Below are 22,419 nucleotides of genomic sequence, written 5' to 3'. Positions count from 1 at the left end.
GATGGCAATCCAACTGCATCCGGTTTCGAGGGAAAGTGGCTAGCAGGACTGCAGCCCGAGACTGTTCTCAGGCCCCGCCCCGCCCCGCCCAGCCCAGCTGTAACCATGGCGACAGGGGAACGCGGAGGTGTGCGCCTGCGCAGTGGTTCTCTCTGTATCCAGTTTCAGCAGCTGCAACTGTAGGGAGATGCTAGATGCTAATGCCGCAAATGTTGTTCTCACGTTTTCCAATGGGAGATGGAAGCGTATGATGTCAGCTAGCTAACGGGGCTACGGCTAACTTTACCCAGTGTCGCCTCCTTATCTGGTACACTTGCTTTGTATGTTCTCTAACAGTAGTTTAACATAACGGCCCGCCTGTCGCCCGGTTCGAGTGTGTGGGCGACGGTGAGTGTCGGGGGGCAGAAGGAAGGATGAACGCGTCGCTCTCTAAAGGCAGTCTGCTGGACGGTGTTTTCCAGGAGGGCTTCAACGAGGTAACGTTACAACCTAGCTAGCTATTTAGCACTACTGTACTGGAAGAGTTTTGTGTGTGTGTGTCTGCGCTTGTGCTTGTTTCTCTGTCTTTTAGCAAAGCAGTTAGCTTGCTTGTTGAGTAGTTAATAAATTAGGTTAGCTGGTTAGTTAGTTCAGATCAGTAGAGGTTTAGTTCTGGGTCTGTTTTCAGGCTTCTGAAGTTAGCCTGACGAGGAGACAGAGATAGACTAGAGTAGTGGTATTCAAAGTCGGTGTCGCGACCCTGGGAACTGCAGTGGGGTCGCCTATGTGTAAAAAAATAGGAACAGAATATTAACAGTACAGATTATTGTATGGGACAATATACAAACGTTTTTGAGAAAGATAATTTGAAAGATAAAATGCTTTTGAGTTAATATATGTATTGGTTTCTTTTCATTTTGATAAGAGATGAAAATGCAATGAATTGAAAGTTATTTGTTGTTGTAAAAATCTAAATGTATCGATTTTAAGGTTGTGTCATTAGATTTGGGGTGGGGTGGGAGCGCAATAAATAATTGGGGAAAAAATAGGGTCCACAGAAATTATTGGGGGGAAAAATGGGGTCCCTGCTGAAAAAGTTTGAATACCACTGGTTTAAGCTATCAACACCAGACCAACGTTGAGATGTTCAGACTGGCACAACTTAGGGCTGACCCCATTTAGTTGACTGGTCGATTGTTTGGTCGATAGGCTGTTGGTCGACCGACATTTCTTTAGTCGAGCAGTCGCATAAAATAATAATGGACTAATCCATTGTGGAGGCCCTGGGGATGGCACAGTCCATCACTCTAAGACGTGCTATTGAAATTGTATATGGTTATATTATGTAAGAACAATGGTGCAACATTAATAATAATATAATTTTTTTACAAATGCGCTGAAACATCAGTGCGCTGTTGAATTGGCGCTTTTTCCTAGACCCCTCAAACTCAACTCTGGACCTCGAAGCCAGCTCCACTGCATTTTTTAATTGTTCCCCTCTAGTCAGTGACTGATTTAGACCTGTGACATCAGGTAGAACAGAAAACCAGCAGGCTCCAGACCTCGTAGGGTAAGAGTTGATTACCCCTGTCCTAGACCATGTTGCTATGAGCAGTAAATTAGGCAACTGTAAGTCGCTCAGGATAAGAGCGTCTGCTAAATGACTTAAATGTAAAAATGTAAAAAGCATAATAGCAAAGTTAACCAGCATATTGGTGTTGAGAACAATGTGTAGGCGGCAGCAGCGGAGTTAGGAGACGAGAAAACAGCCCTTGCCTTAATTGTCTAAGAAAAGTGAGGAGAGAGGAAACCATAACTTAATTAGGTCTGTAATCAATAGCCTAACAGTTAAATGGGCCTGGCTTTAGAAATCATCCATATCTACAGAAATAAGGCAGATCCTGCTTCTGTTGCCTGTTTGAGTGTTTGATTAACAGCCTACTGATTCCGTGAGCACCAAGCCTCACACAACCACAACATGTGGGATAAACAAGTTCAACAATTCTGCTGTTTGTAATCTTTGCTGTGCTGTAATAAAAGGCTGTACGCTTTCTTTCATTAGAACAGCCTCTCTGGTATTATTTACTTAGTGTTGTTTACACTGTTCCAAACAGGCAGAAAAATGATTATTTATAATAATAATAACCCTCCTTTATCTAGATCTCAATCTTATTGTTATTATGATCATCACTATAATAATAAGTAATGTCGTTATCATTAGTAGCCTTGTATAACCACCATCGAGCTGTAGGTGTCACGTCCTGACTCAGAGGACGCTTGTATGTTGAGTCAGGGTGTGTATTTTCCTTGCTGTGTTTTGTTCTATGTTGTGAATCTAGTAGGTCTAGATCTATGTTGGCCTGTGTGGTTCCCAATCAGAGGCAGCTGTCGCTCGTTGTCTCTGATTGGGGACCATACTTAGGCAGCCTATTGGCACTAGTGGGTTGTGGGATCTTGTTCCGTGTTAAGGTATGTTGTGTTGTGCTGCCTTGGACTTCACGTTCGTTTGTTTGTTATTTTGTCGTTGTGTTTTGATATTCAATAAACGTACGCATATCACGCTCGCCTTGGTCTGACCACGTTCATCAACCAACGTGACAGAAGATCCAACCAAACGAGGACCAAGCAACGTGCCCAGGGAGGAGCCAATAGCTATGTCCAGGTGGGGCAAATTGTGGTCATGGGAAGAGGTATTTGCGGGAAAGGGCCATGGGCGAAGGTAGATACCCAGGCAGGAGAGGAGCAACGGCAACGCAGAGGACGTTGGTCGAGGAGGAAGCTCCGAGAGACAGCCCCACAACATTTGGGGGGGGCTAAAGGGGTGGTCGGGGAGCGAGAGAGAAGAGCCCCGACCACTGCACCCGGTCGGTTTCAGATTGGGTCCCACGACCATGGGAAGAGGAGTGGAACAGTATTATACTGAGGAGTCGGAGATGACGACGACGACGCAGGTTCTGTTCCCAACTCGTGGGGGCTCGAGGAGTCTCACAGGAAGAGGAGTGCCACGACGGAGACCCGAGAGGCAACCCAAGAACATTTTTTTGGGGGGCACACGGTGTGGACGATGAGGCAGCAGGAGGCCGTTAGAGGCGGTCTGTAGTTAGGGAGGAGGCCACCATGTGGGGGCTATTGGTTTCAGAGGGACAGGAGTTATTCGGTCAGAGGGAGCGCTACAGGAGGCTATAAGGGAGAAGGAAAGTGTAGAGGCACGGCGAGAGGAGCTGGTTAGGCAGCAGAAGGAGCCGGGGTTAATAGGAACCCAGTCCCGCTCCTCGCACCAACCAAGTGGTGTGTGCGCCAGTCCGGTCGGCCCGTTCCTGCTTCCCGCACTAAGCCAGTGGTCGTGTTCCCAGCACGGCCCGACCCGTTCCCTGACCGCACCGCCAGGGGTGCGTGTCGCCAGTCCGGTCGCCCGTTCTTCTTCCCGCATTTAGCCAGTGGTGCGTGTTACCAGTACGGTCCGTTATTCCTGCCCCGCACCAAGCCAGTGGTGCGCGCCGCCAGCCCGGCCTGGCCTGTTCTCTCGCCGCACGCCAGTGGTGCGCGTCGCCAGCCCGGCCTGGCCTGTTCTTGCCCTCGCACCAAGCCAGTGGTGCGCGTCGCCAGCCCGGTCCGTCCCTGTTCCTGCTCCTCGCACTGCCAGGGGTGCGCGCGCCACCCGGCCTGTTTCCTGCTCCCGCACGCCTGGTGCGGCCGCCAGCCCGCCTCTGTTCCCTTCCCTCGCACCAAGCCAGTGGTGCGCGTCGCCAGCCCGGTCCGCCTGTTCCTGCCCTCGCATCAGCCAGTGGTGCTGCCGCCAGCTCTCGCCCGGCCTGTTTCTGCCCCCTCGCACCAAGCCAGTGGTGCGCGCCGCCAGCCCGTCCGGCCTGTTCCTGCTCCTCGCACCAAGCCAGTGGTGCGTGTGTCCAGTCCGCACGCGTCCGCGTGCTCTGTTCCACCGGAAATGGTGCCTGGTTCGCACCGTCAGCTGCTTTACTCCGAGCCAGAGCAGTCCGCTCCCACTGGTGCCCAGTTCAGCTCCGGTTAGCTGGCTCCACTCGAGCCAGAGTAATCCGCTCCACCGGGTCCAGTCCAGATCCGGCCAGCGGATCCACTCGAGCCAGAGCAGTCCGGCCTCCACGTGCCAAGTTCAGCTCCGGTCAGCTGCTCCACTCCGGAGCCAGAGCAATCCGCTCCACCGGGATCCAGTCCAGCTTCTCCACCGGGGAATCCACTTACACTGACCAATCCATATCACAGAGGGCTCTACACTGACCAATCCATATCACAGAGGGCTCTACACTGACCTATCATATCACAGCAGGGCTCTACACTGACCAATCCATATCACGGCAGGGCTCTACACTGACCAATCCATATCACAGAGGGCTCTACACTGACCAATCCATATCACAGAGGGCTCTACACTGACCAATCCATATCACAGAGGGCTCTACACTGACCAATCCATATCACAGAGGGCTCTACACTGACCAATCATATCACAGAGGGCTCTACACTGACCAATCCATATCACAGAGGGCTCTACAGTGACCAATCCATATCACAGAGGGCTCTACAGTGACCAATCCATATGCACAGAGGGCTCTACACTGACCAATCCATATCACAGAGGGCTCTACACTGACCTATCATATCACAGCAGGGCTCTACACTGACCAATCATATCACAGAGGGCTCTACACTGACCAATCCATATCACAGAGGGCTCTACAGTGACCAATCCATATCTACAGAGGGCTCTACAGTGACCAATCCATATCACAGAGGGCTCTACACTGACCAATCATATCACAGAGGGCTCTACACTGACCAATCCATATCACAGAGGGCTCTACAGTGACCAATCCATATCACAGAGGGCTCTACAGTGACCAATCCATATCACAGAGGGCTCTACACTGACCAATCCATATCACAGAGGGCTCTACACTGACCAATCCATATCACAGAGGGCTCTACACTGACCAATCATATCACAGCAGGGCTCTACACTGACCAATCATATCACGGCAGGGCTCTACACTGACCAATCCATATCACAGCAGGGCTCTACACTGACCAATCATATCACAGCAGGGCTCTACACTGACCAATCCATATCACAGCAGGGCTCTACACTGACCAATCCATATCACAGAGGGCTCTACACTGACCAATCATATCACAGAGGGCTCTACACTGACCAATCCATATCACAGCAGGGCTCTACACTGACCAATCATATCACAGCAGGGCTCTACACTGACCAATCCATATCACAGCAGGGCTCTACACTGACCAATCCATATCACAGCAGGGCTCTACACTGACCAATCATATCACAGCAGGGCTCTACACTGACCAATCATATCACAGCAGGGCTCTACACTGACCAATCATATCACAGCAGGGCTCTACACTGACCTTTTTAACAAGGAGCACATAGAAACGTAGGCGCAAACAAAGAAATTAAGGAGCACAGTGAAATATATTTTTGGTAATAAAGCTAGAATCCTTAATTTTTCTAGGTGCTCTGGTGCTCCTAAATATAAACTCCAGGTCACTCTGGTGCTCCTAAACTAAAACTCCAGGTCGCTCTGGTGCTCCTAAATATAAACTCCAGGTCGCACAGCAAAATATTTACGCACAATACAGGAGTAAAATGGTCCCACTGTAGAGCCCTCTGTGAAATTTTTTTAATTTTAAATTTAAATATGGATTGGTCAGTGTAGAGCCCTCTGTGATATGATTGGTCAGTGTAGAGCCCTCTGTGATATGGATTGGTCAGTGTAGAGCCCTGCTGTGATATGATAGGTCAGTGTAGAGCCCTCTGTGATATGGATTGGTCAGTGTAGAGCCCTCTGTGATATGATTGGTCAGTGTAGAGCCCTCTGTGATATGATTGGTCAGTGTAGAGCCCTCTGTGATATGATAGGTCAGTGTAGAGCCCTCTGTGATATGGATTGGTCAGTGTAGAGCCCTGCCGTGATATGGATTGGTCAGTGTAGAGCCCTCTGTGATATGATTGGTCAGTGTAGAGCCCTGCCGTGATATGGATTGGTCAGTGTAGAGCCCTCTGTGATATGGATTGGTCACTGTAGAGCCCTCTGTGATATGGATTGGTCAGTGTAGAGCCCTCTGTGATATGATTGGTCAGTGTAGAGCCCTCTGTGATATGGATTGGTCAGTGTAGAGCCCTCTGTGATATGATTGGTCAGTGTAGAGCCCTCTGTGATATGGATTGGTCAGTGTAGAGCCCTCTGTGATATGGATTGGTCAGTGTAGAGCCCTGCTGTGATATGATTGGTCAGTGTAGAGCCCTCCACGGTAAATTGACTGAATTATCACGATAACGATAAATTGAACGAAAACTTTATGACATTAATGGTCACCGCAGTTATTTTGGTTAAAACTACTACTACATGAAATGTTGTAGCTATCAATTGTCCCGTTAACAATCACCCATATTAGAAAACGTATTTCATTTCAAACTTCACATTTCTCTAGTAGGGCCCTATGGGTTATTTATCGTAGTGAACGATATCAGAAAAATGTCCACGAAAATGGTGGGTTTGGTCAGTGTGGTGGGTTTGGTCAGTGTGGTGGGTTTGGTCAGTGTGGTGGCTTTGGTCAGTGTGGTGGGTTATGGTCCCACCTCTACTCTTACGTGGAGCCGTAGGTCAAACTTTAAATCCAACCCTGTCAAATCCATCGACAGAGCTCTGGATGTAAGGACCGACAGTCTGTAAGATCAACATGATATGAGGTCAAAATTAAAACTTTCAACATATTTTGAAGCTGTGTTCATGGTGTTGTGTGTGTGTCTGTGTGTGTAGCAGCAGCTATCAGCCTATGTGTTGTGGGTGAACAGCCAGTTGAAGAAGCGACCAGGCCAGAAGCCCATCACAGACCTCAGAGTAGACCTGCAGGATGGAGTGGTGCTGTCACACCTAGTGGAGATAGTGGGTTAGTACTCCCACACCACCACACACCACCACACACCATCACACCTACCACACACCACCACACCTACCACACACCACTACACCTACCACACACCTACCACACACCACCACACCTACCACACACCACCACACCTACCACACACCACCACACCTACCACACCACACACCACCACACCACCACACACCTACCACACACCACCACACCTACCACACCACAACCACACCACACACCACCACACCTACCGCATACCACCACACCTACCACACCACCACACACACCACACACCACCACACCTACCACATACCACCACACCTACCACACCACCACACCTACCACACACCACCACACCTACCACACACAACCACACCACCACACCTACCACACACAACCACACCACACACCACCACACCTACCACACACCACCACACCACCACACCTACCACACACCACACACCACCACACCTACCACACACCACCACACCTACCACACCACACAACACCACACAACAACACACAACAACACACAACATAACAACACACAAACCACACCGACCACACCATACCACACTACACCATACCACACTACACCATACTACACTACACCATACTACACCATACTACACTACACCATACTACACTACACCATACTACACTACACCATACTACACTATACTACACTACACCATACCACACTACACCATACTACACCACACTACACTACACCATACCATACTACACCATACCACACCATACTACACTACACCATACTACACTACACCATACTACACCATACTACACTACACCATACTACACCATACTACACTACCATACCACACTACACCATACTACACTACACCATACTACACTACACCATACTACACTACACCATACTACACTACACCATACTACACTACACCACATACTACACTACACCATACTACACCATACTACACTACACTACACCATACTACACTACACCATACTACACTACACCACACTACACCATACTACACCATACTACACTACACCATACTACACTACACCATACTACACCATACTACACTACACCATACTACACTACACCATACTACACTACACCACACTACACTACACCATACTACACTACACCATACTACACCATACTACACTACACTACACCGTACTACACTACACCATACTACACTACACCATACCACACTACACTACACCACACTACACCATACTACACTACACCATACTACACTACACCATACTACACTACACTACACCATACCACACTACACCATACTACACTACACACCATACTACACTATACTATACACACCATACTACACTACACCATACCAACTACACATACACACTACACCATACTACACTACACCATACCACACTACACCATACTCATACTACACCATACCACACTACACCATACTACACTACACCATACTACACTACACCATACCACACTACACCATACCACACTACACCATACTACACTACACCATACTACACTACACCATACTACACTACACCACACTACACCATACTACACCATACTACACTACACCATACCATACTACACCATACCACACTACACCATACTACACCATACTACACTACACCATACCATACTACACCATACTACACTACACCACACTACACCATACTACACTACACCATACTACACCATACTACACTACACCACACTACACCATACTACACTACACCATACTACACTACACCATACTACACTACACCATATTACACTACACCATACCACACTACACCATACCACACTACACCATACTACACCATACTACACTACACCATACCATACTGCACCATACCACACTACACCATACTACACTACACCATACCATACTACACCATACTACACTACACCACACTACACATACTACACACACCATACACACTTACTACACTACACCACCACTACACCGACCCTATACCACACTACACCATACTACACTACACCATACTACACTACACCATACTACACTACACCATACCACACTACACCATACCACACTACACCATACCACACTACACCATACTACACTACACCATACCACACTACACCATACTACACTACACCATACCACACTACACCATACCACACTACACCATACCACACTACACCATACCACACTACACCATACTACACTACACCATACTACACTACACCATACTACACTACACCATACTACACTACACCATACTACACTACACCATACACACCATACACACACCATACCATACTCTACTACACTACACCACACTACACCACACTACACCATACTACACCATACTACACTACACCACACTACACCATACTACACTACACCATACCATACTACACCATACCACACTACACCATACTACACCATACTACACTACACCATACCATACTACACCATACTACACTACACCACCACATACTACACGAACTCATACTACACACCATACTACACTACACTATACTACATCTATACTACACACACATACTCACACACATACTACACTACACCATACTACACTACACCATACCACACTACACCTACTACACACCATACACACTACACCACACTACCAACACCACCACTCACCAACTAATACACAAACCACACTACACCACCCCATACACACTATACCATACTATACACACTGACCACTACACTACACTACACCATACTACACTACACACACTACACCATACACACTACACCATACTACACTACACACACTATACCATACTACACCGTACCACTACACCATACTACACCTATACACACTACACCTACACACTATACCATACCACACACACTATACCCACACCCATACTACACTACACCATACTACACTATACAGCATACTACACTACACCTACTACCTACACCAACACACCATACTACACTACAACACACAACCATACACCATACCATACACTAACTACACCACCATACTACACTGCACACACCATACTACACTACACCATACCACACGCTACACACTATACAAACACTACTACATAACACACTATACTACACTACACATATTACACTACACCATACACACTATACACACTACACATACTACACCGTACACTCATATACCCTACACACTACACCATACTACACTACACCACACTACACCATACTACACACCCATACCTACTCACATACTACACTACACCATACTACACTACACCATACACACTACACCACACTACACCATACCACACTACACCATACTACACATACTACACTACACCATACTACACACACTATACTACCACCATACTACACTACACCATTCTACACTACACCATCACACTATACACCACACTATACTATACCTATATACCTACACCAAAAACTACCTACACCATACTATACTACACAACCAGCTAACTACACACACCAGACTACATACGACACTACACCATACTACACTACACCAGACTACACTACACTATACACACTACCACCACTACACTAACTATACTACTATATACTACACTACCATACTAACTACACTATACCATACTACACCATACTAACTACCCATATACACTACACAATACTACACTGTACACTATACATACTACACTATACCATACTACCTACACTATACCACTATACTACACTACAGGCATACTACACTGCACAGCATACTAAACCAACTACCTATACTACACCCATACTACCATACTACACTATACTAAACTATACTACACTATACACCTCCCATATACACACACCAACCACCACTACACTACACCATACCATACTATACTACACTACACTACCTACACTACCCAACTCACACACACTATACCCACTATACCACTACACCATACTACACTACATATACTATACTACACTATACTACACTCACTATACACCTACCCTACCACTATACTATACTACCTATCATACTACACTATACTACCTATACACACTACCCCGTACTACACACACCTACTATACTATACTACACACACTATACACACTATACTACACCACACCTACTACACACACCAGACTATACACACTATCTATTACACTAACTATACTACCTGTACTACCTACACAACCACCCACACTATACAACTACACAACCTACCATACAATTACCATACTACACCATCTACACTGTCACCATACTACACTACACATACTACACACACCATACTACACTACCCAGACATACCCTCTCACCACCTGTACCCCCACCATACACACTCACCACTACACCACCATCTACACAACCATACTATACACACTACACCATACCACACTACACCATACTACACTACCATACTACACACCCATACCTACACCATACGACCCCATCTACACTACACTATACCATACACACAACTACACGACCTATACCCTAACCACCATACTACACTACACTATACCACACTGACTACTACACTAACCATACTACCTGTACCTACCTACTATACTACACTACACATACTCGATATACTACACTACACCATACTACACGTACCAGCCATACTCACTACACCAGACTACACTACACTATACCAACTACACACACTATACTACACTACACTACACTGCACCTACTACACCTACACTCATACCACTACCCACACAACCACTACACTTACTACACTACACCAGTACTACACTATACATACTACACTATACTCACTATACTACACTACACCATACTACTGCACCATACCTATACTACACTACACCTACATACACACTCATACACACTACACTACACTACACCATACCACTAACACCTACACCATACTACTACAGTCTATACTACACTGCCCACTATACTACACCGTACTAACTACACCATACTACACTACACCATACTACACTACACCATACTACACTATACCACACTACACTATACCATACACACTGTACTCATTACTACACTACACCAGACTCAACACACTGTACTATACCATACACACTACACCATCTATACTACACCATACTACACTATACTACACTACACCATACTACACCATACTACACTATACACCTACACCAACTACACTACACTATACTCACTACCTATACTACACACACCATACTACACTACACCATACTACACTACACATATACTACACTATACCATATCAAACACACACACTACACCAACCACTACCTTACACACTGCACCATACACACACACCATACCACACCATACTACACTACACATACCACACTACCGTACCACACTATACTACACTACACCAGACTACACTACACTATCATCCATACTACACCACCTATACTACACTAAACACACTATACTAACTAACAACTAACACACTATACCATACTACACTGTAAACTACACTATACATACACACTATAACACTACAATAACACATACCATACTACACTATACTAACTATACTACTTTACACAACTATACTACACTATACTATACTACACTACTCTACACTATACTACACTATACTATATACACTACACTATACATACTACACTACACACTAACAACTACACAACTATACTACTATACTATACCACCACTATACTACACTACAGCCCATACTACACTAACTACTACACTACACTATACCACTACCTACTACACTACACTATACATACTACACTATACTACTACACTATATATACCACTATATACCTATCTATACACACTATACACACTCATACTACACTGCACATACTAACTACACTATACTAGACTTACTAACTCATACTACACTACACATACTAATATACTACACTAACTATACTACACTACACTATCTACACTAACACACTACACTATACTATACTACCTATACTATACCCTATACCAGTCTATACTACACTATACCAGTCTATACTACACTACACCATACTACACTGTAACACTTAACTACACTATACTATCACACTATACTCTATACTACCTATACTACTAATACTATACCACACTAACTAACTATACTATACTACACATACTTGACTCATACACACTATACTACCTATACTACACTACACTATACCAACATACACTACACACACTATACTACACTGTACCATACTACACTACACTATACTAGACTATACTACCGTACATACTAACACTAACAACCTATACTACACTAACACATACTACACATACTATATATACTACACTACACCAACACCTATACTACCACCTACACTACACTACACTATACTACACTGTACCAGTCTATACTACACCCATACTACACTGCACCCATACTACACTACACTAACTACACCATACTACACTATACTACACTACACTATACTACACTATACATACTACACCATACCACACTATACTACACATACTACACTTACTACACTATACCAGTCTATACACACCATACTCACTATACCACAACCATACTACACTACACCATACTACACTATACCATTCTACACATACATACCATACTCACTCCATACTACCAACTATACACCATACTACACTACACCATTCTATACTACACCATACTACACTACACTAAACACACTACGCATACTACTCAACCTACCATACCACTATACCACCACTACACTACACCTACTATACTACACCATACCACTCACCTATCCTACTAACTACACTCACCAGACTACACACACTACCCCATACTAACTACACATACTACACCATACCACACACCATACTACACTATCCATACACACTATACTACACTACACCATACCACACTATACCATACTACACTATACACACTACCCATACCACACTACAATACTACACTAACCATACTACTACCTAACCCTACACATACTACACTATACCAACTACACACACTATACCTACTAACTACACTATACCACACACCAACTACACTACCATACTACACTTACCTACAGCCATACTACACCATACCACTAACCATACTACACTATACCTATACTACACTACACTATACTGTACACTATACTACACTACCAACTACACTAACCTACCTATACTACACTACCCATACTACACTATACCATTCTATACTACACTACACTATACTACACTACACTATACCATACTACACTATACACACTACACTATACTATACTACACTAGGTACTATACTACACTCACTATACCATACTATACACTATACTACACTATACACAGTTATACCAACTATACTATCTATACTACACTATACTCACTATACTACACTGTACCACACTAACTACACTATACTACACATACCAGACTATACTACACTATACCATACACACCATACTATACTACACTATACTACCTATACTACACTATACTACACTACATATACTACCTAACACAGCCATACTACACCACATACACATACACATACTACACTATACTACACACACTATACTACACTACACCATACTACACCGTACCACACACTATACTACACACACTAACTCCTGTACTACTACCTGTACTACACTATACTACACTACACCAACTATACACACTACCCATACTACTACACCATACCATACTATACTACACTACACTACACCATACTACACTATACCAGTCTCACACTACACTACACCAGTCATACTACACACTATACTACACTAACCATACTACACTACACCACACACTACACCGTACTACCACAACTCACCATACCACACTGACCAGACCATACTACACTATACCAGACATACTACACATACACACAACTATATCATACTACATCAGGTACCATACCACACAGACATACTACACTGTACACACCATACTACACTACACCACCCACTATACTACACTACACCAGACTATACTACACTGTACCATACACACACTATACACACACACTATACTACACTACACATACTACACTACTACACTGCACCATACTACACACTATACCATACACACTACCGTACTATACACACTACACATACTATACACACTATACCCATACTACACTACACTATACTACACTATACCACACTACACCACTATACTACACTACACCATACAACTACACCATACACACACCATACTACACTACCTATACTCACTCCCTAATACACACTATACTATACTACACTATACCATACTACACTACACATACTACCACACCAACTACACTACACGACCACACCCATACTACACTACACCATACTACACCGTACAGTACACTACACATACCAGTACTACACTATACTACACCACCAACTACACTACACTATACTACACTGTATAACATATACTACACTGCACCACCATACTACACTATACCTACTACATACACGGCTATACCACACTGCACCAGACCATACTACACCAACACACTATACACACTACACCAGACTACACTACACACACACACTATACCACACTACCCATACTACACTACACCCTACCAACCCATACTACACTACACCGTACTACACCACACTATACTACACTATACTACACTACCATACTATACTACACCATACTCACACCCATACTACACTATACACACCATACTAACTACACATACACATACACACTACACTATACTACCCCTATACTACATATACTACACTACACCATACTACTATACTACACTACACCATACTACACCCATACTAACCACACACTATACTACAATACCACACTACACCATACTACACTACACCAACACACCAACTACACTACACTCATACACACATACCAGTACACTACACTATACTCATCATACTACACTACACCATACTATACTACACCATACACACGACACTACACTACACCAACTACACCATACACACTACACCATACCCCATACCACACACACCACACTAACTATACTACACTACAGCCATACTACACTATACCACCACCTACACTACATACAACTATACCACTCACCTACCAACCGCACCATACTACACTACCCAGGGTTACTACACTGAACCAGACCTCATACTACACCACATATACTACACCATACACACTACACTATACTACACTACACTATACTATACTACCTAACCATCCAACACACTACACCAACATACTACACTACACATACACACTACACCAGCTCATACTACACTACACTATACTACACTATACCAGTCTATACTACACTATACCAGTCTATACTACACTGTACCAGTCATACACACTACACCATACCTACACAACCACCTACCCCTACTACTACACCAACTACACACTACCTATACTACACTATACCAACTATACTATACTACACTATACTAGTCTATACTACACACCACACTATACTACCTACACTATACCGGACCATACTATACTAAACCACACTATACTACACTACCTACTACACTGCACCATACTACACTACAATACTACACTACACTATACCAACTACACTATACCACACCAGCACCATACACACTATACTACACACTACACCATACTACACTATACCACACTACACTACACACATTACTATACTACACTACACCATACCATACTACACTATACCATACCATACTACACACACCATACTACCTGCACCAACTACCACACCATACCACACTACCTATACCACACACACCACACCACACTACACTATACTACACTACCCATACTACACTACCCACAACCACCTACACTACACCATACACACAATACTACTACACTACCATACACACTATACTACACTACACCATACTACACTACACTATACCACTACACTATACCATACTACAACTGCACCAACTCACTACACACTACACTATACTACACTACACCATACTACACAACCATACTACACTACACCATACTACACTACACTATACTATCTATAACTATACTACACAATACATACTACTACACTACACCATACTACACTACACCATACTACACTACACCATACTACACTACACCATACTACACCATACACACTACATACACACTACCCAAACACTACACCATACACACTGCACCATACTACACTACACCATACTACACTACACCATACTACACTACACCATACTACACTACACCATACTACACTACACTACACCATACTACACTACACCATACCACACTACACCATACTATACTACACCGACACACTATACTACACCACACTACCTACTCTACACTACACCCTACCTGACATACTAACCATACTACACTATACCATACTACCTATACAACTACACTACCACACGATACTACACTACAACTACACTAGACCATACTACACACACCAGACTACCTTCACCATCCACACTACACCATACTACACTACACTACTACACGCACTATACTACACTACCCACACTACACTGTATAACACTACACCATACACACTACACCATACTACACACACCAGACTACACCAACTACACTACACCATACTACACCATACCACACTACCCACAATACCACTACACTACACCATACTATACTACACCGTACTACACCATACTACAAATATACCACACTACACATACTACACTACACTCACACACATACTACACTACACCATACTACACTGAACCAGACTATACTACACCATACTACACTATACTACACTACGTATACTACACTCACACATACTACACCATACACCACCCTACTACACACACCAGTGTACTACACTACACCATACTACACTGCACCACACTACCAATACCACTCTACACCATACTTACACCATCTACCACAACTACACCATACTACACTACACATACTAACTACCATACTACACTACACATTACTACACTACCCTACACACTACCATACTACACACACCATACCACCCAACTACTACACTACACTATACATATACTATATACCATACTACCTACACACATATACTACACCATACCACACACTACACTACACTATACACCATACTACACTACACATATACACCATACTACACACACTAACACTATACTACACTACCCATACTAACAAACCATACTGACTACACCGTACCACCTAACATACTACCTACTACCTACACCATACTCATACACCATACACACTACACCACATACCCCTACACATACCACACATACTACGCTACACCATACTACACCATACCACACTCACACTATATACCTACACCATACCACACTACACCATACTAAACTACACCATACTAAACTACACCATACCACACTACACCATACTAAACTACACCATACCATACCATTCAACACAATCTCACATCCAGCACTTTGGATTGGGACTTTGGCAAAGTTGTTAGTTTAGCTGGAGAATGCTGGGCCATCGTTGAATGAAAATAGAACTGTAGAACGAACGGTCCGTCTTTAGTGATTCCCCAGTGGTACAATAACTACAACGTGCCCAGTTTAAACACCGCCTTCCAACAATCCTGATTATTTCAAATAATGAATGATGAAAACCCCAAACCAGAAACTACTGCTGCTCCTAATCACATCATTCTACGTGAGCCTGGACAGATTGTCGCCGTTTACACAAAAAATGTGTCCAAGAGAGATTAAATAAATGATGATTTGATTTACATGATAACCCTCTCCTTCTCCCATCTCTGCAGCGGGGGAGGTGCTGGAGGGGGTATATGAGGCTCCTCGGGACCGGGAGGAGAGCAGGGAGAACGTGGAGCGAGTCTCGGCTTATCACCTCTGACGATACGCATGCCTCACCTCTCCCGAAACACACCACACAAACTCTGCCACACGGCTAACACATACACACACCCACACACACACACACACACACACACACACACACACACCCTTACACGGGGTAACACACACACACGCACACACACACACACATGGACAGTGGGGAGAAAAGTATTTGAGTACACTGACGATTTTTTGAGGTTTCTCTTACAAAGTATGTAGAGGTCTGTAATTTTTATCATAGGTACATTCAACTGTGAAAATCTAGAAAATCGCATTGTATGATTTTTAAGTAATTCATTTGCATTTTATTGCATGACATAAGTATTTGATCACCTACCAACCAGTAAGAATTCCGCTCTCGCAGACCTGATAGTTTTTCAAAGAAGCCCTGTTTCCACTCATTACCTGTAGAACTGCACCTGTTTGAACTCGTTACCTGTATAAAAGACACCTGTCCACACTCTCAATCAAACAGACTCCAACCTCTCCACAATGGCCAAGACCAGAGAGCTGTGTAAAGGACATCAGGGATACCATTGTAGACCCGGCCACAAGGCTGGGATGTGCTACAGGACAATAGGCAAGCAGCTTGGTGAGAAGGCAACAACTGTTGGCGCAATTATTAGAAAATGGAAGAAGTTAAGATGACGCCAATCACCTTGTGGGGCTCATGCAAGATCTCACCTGTGGGGTATCAGTGATCGTGAGGAAGGTGAGGGATCGGCCGATAACTACACTGCAGAGACCTGGTCAATGACGAAGAGACTGGGACACAGTCTCAAAGAAAACCATAGCAACACACTACGCCGCCATGGATTAAAAATCAGCGCATGCAAGGTCCCCTCTGCCCAAGCCAGCGATGTCCAGGCTCCGCCTGAAGTTTGCCAATGACCATCTGGATGATCCAGAGGAGGAATGGAAGAAGGTCATGTGGTCTGATGAGACAAAAATAGAGCATTTTGGGTCTAAACTCCACTCGCCGTGTTTGGAGGAAGGAGGGATGAGTACAACCCAAGAACACCATCCCAACCGGGGGGAAGCATGGGAGGTGGGAAATATCACTCTTTGGGGGATGCTTTTCTGCAAAGGGGACAGGACGATGACCGATTGAGGGGAGGATGGATGGGGCCATGTATCGCGAGATCTTGGCCAACAACCTCCTTCCCTCAGTAAGAGCATTGAAGATGGTCGAAAGCTTCTTCCAGCAGACAGTGACCCAAACACACAGCCAGGGCAACTAAAGAGTGGCTCCTGCATTCTGAGGGCTCTAGCCGGGTCTCCAGACCTGAACCAATAGAAAATCTTTGGAGGGAGCTGAGGTCCATGTCGCCCAGGAGCAGCCTCCAAACCTGAAGGATCTGGAGAAGGTCTGTATGGAGGAGGGCCAAAATCCCTGCTGCAGTGTGTGTCAAACCTGGGTCAAGACCACAGGAAACGTATGATCTCCGTGGATTGCAAACAGAGGTTTCTTACCAAATATTAAGTTCTGCTTTTCTAGATCTATCAAATACTTATGTCATGCAATAAAAATGTAAATTAATTACTTAAAAATCATAACAATGTGATTTTCTGGATTTTTGTTTTAGATCCCGTCTTCTCAGCTAAGTGTGACCGAGTGATAAAAATTACAGACCTCTACATGCTTTGTAAGTAGGAAAACCTGCAAAATCAGCAGTGTATCAAATACTTGTTCTCCCCACTGTATATCCCATAGTTCTCACATAATCTCTCTTTCTCCTGTGTGTGTGTGTGTAGATATAGTAGAAGGTGATCTGAAGTCAGTGATGAGGTTGATTCTGGCTCTGGCCGCCCACTTCAAACCATCAACCAATCAGAGAGCAGTGTCCAGGGGTGGGCGGAGCATGGCGGGGGCCGCAGCCAACCACAGGCCACTCTCCACAGTTGCCATGGCGCAGAGCGCGGCAGCAGCATTGGCAGCCGCACGACACGATGCAGAGAGGCGCACACTTTCACAGGTAACTCAACACTATCTCACATACCACCCCCCGGAACACACTCCTCCACAGGTACACACCTCCACAGGTACACACACACCTCCACAGGTACACACACACACCGGTACACACACTCCTCCACAGGTACACACACACCTCCACAGGTACACACACACACCTCCACAGGTACACACACTCCTCCACAGGTACACACACTCCTCCACAGGTACACACACTCTCTTCCACAGGTACACACACACTCTTCCACAGGTACACACACACTCTTCCACAGGTACACACACACCTCCACAGGTACACACACACCTCCACAGGTACACACACTCTTCCACAGGTACACACACACCTCCACAGGTACACACACACTCCCAGGTACACAATGGAACACACACACTTCCACAGGTACACTCACTCCTCCACAGGTACACACTTTCCACAGGTTACACACACTACAGTACAATACACACTTCTACAGGTACACACACACTCCTCCACAGGTACACACACACCTCCACAGGTACACACACTCTTCCACAGGTACACACACTCTTCCACAGGTACACACACACCTCCACAGGTACACACACACTCCTCCACAGGTACACACACACACCTCCACAGGTACACACACTCCTCCACAGGTACACACACACCTCCACAGGTACACACACTCCTCCACAGGTACACACACACACTTCCACAGGTGGCCACACACTTCCACAGGTCAGCACACCTTCCACAGGTACACACTCTTCAAGGTACACACACTCCTCACAACCACACACCTACAGGTACACACACTCCCTCCACAGGTACACACGCACTCCGGCAGGCGTCAGCACACCTTTCTATTCGGTGTGTGTATAATGTGTGTGTAATGTCCCTCCAGGGGTATGATGTGTATAATGTCCCTCCAGGGGTTGGGGTATGATGTGTGTAATGTCCCTCCAGGGGTTGGGGTATGATGTGTGTAATGTCCCTCCAGGGGTTGGGGTATGATGTGTGTAATGTCCCTCCAGGGGTTGGGGTATGATGTGTGTAATGTCCCTCCAGGGGTTGGGGTATGATGTGTATAATGTCCCTCCAGGGGTTGGGGTATGATGTGTATAATGTCCCTCCAGGGGTTGGGGTATGATGTGTGTAATGTCCCTCCAGGGGTATGCTTGTAGAGGATGGAGGTGTCTGTGTTCGTGCTCTGGTCCAGCAGTATGAGAGAGAACCGGCTGACGATCCTGACACAACACCAAGCAGGTAACACACACACCCCACACCACACCACACCACACACACCACACCACACACACCACCCCACACCACACACACACCACACCACACCACACCACACCACACCACACCACACCACACACACCACCCCACACACACACCCCACACCACACACACCACACCACACCACACCACACACACCACACCACACCACACACACACCCCACACCACACCACACCACACACACCACACCACACCACACCACACCACACACACCACACCACACCACACACACCACACCACACCACACCACACCACACACATATTCCCCCCCCCCACACCACCCCAGGGGTCCTAGTCAATTACCAAACATGTCTTTAGAGAAACGTTGAAGGCTCCTTTTAGTTTTTTATTCATGCTGCCCTGTTGGTGGTAGGTGCAGTTGATTCAGAAGCCCTGTTGGCGGTAGGTGCAGTTGATTCGGAAGCCCTGTTGGCGGTAGGTGCAGTTGATTCAGAAGCCCTGTTGGCGGTAGGTGCAGTTGATTCAGAAGCCCTGCTGGTGGTAGGTGCAAAGTTGATTCAGAAGCCCTGTTGGCAAGTAGGTCAGTTGATTC

General features: G+C 45.0%; 2 protein-coding genes across 2 annotated transcripts in view; both read left to right on the top strand.

The window, feature by feature from the left end:
• Positions 1–191: 191 nt before the first annotated feature.
• On the top strand, positions 192–21,509 carry LOC123484459 (dixin-like). Its single transcript, XM_045214841.1, has 6 exons — positions 192–476; positions 6,798–6,927; positions 18,512–18,582; positions 20,192–20,210; positions 20,361–20,581; positions 21,468–21,509. Exons 1-6 carry the CDS (start codon positions 414–416, stop codon positions 21,507–21,509), a joined length of 546 nt encoding a protein of 181 aa, XP_045070776.1. The 5' UTR covers positions 192–413.
• A 228-nt stretch (positions 21,510–21,737) lies between these two features.
• Positions 21,738–22,419, top strand: part of LOC121557945 (dixin-A-like) — a 56,783-nt gene continuing 56,101 nt past the window's right edge. Inside the window, exon 1 of the mRNA XM_045214845.1 lies at positions 21,738–21,829. Within this exon, the coding sequence (XP_045070780.1) occupies positions 21,738–21,829 (92 nt within the window). The remainder of the gene's footprint in view (positions 21,830–22,419) is intronic.

The sequence above is a fragment of the Coregonus clupeaformis genome, unplaced genomic scaffold (assembly GCF_020615455.1).
Source record: "Coregonus clupeaformis isolate EN_2021a unplaced genomic scaffold, ASM2061545v1 scaf0324, whole genome shotgun sequence".
Classification (NCBI taxonomy): Eukaryota; Metazoa; Chordata; class Actinopteri; order Salmoniformes; family Salmonidae; genus Coregonus; species Coregonus clupeaformis.
The sequence above is the reverse complement of the archived record's forward strand: the minus strand, read 5'-3'. Positions and strand labels throughout refer to the sequence as shown.

Coding starts and splice junctions, on each gene's coding strand:
- LOC123484459 (XM_045214841.1), top strand. CDS start 414: ATGAACGCGTCGCTCTCTAAAGGCAGTCTGCTGGACGGTGTTTTCCAG. Junction 477..6,797: donor TCCAGGAGGGCTTCAACGAG/GTAACGTTACAA, acceptor CTGTGTGTGTAG/CAGCAGCTATCAGCCTATGT. Junction 6,928..18,511: donor ACACCTAGTGGAGATAGTGG/GTTAGTACTCCC, acceptor CCATCTCTGCAG/CGGGGGAGGTGCTGGAGGGG.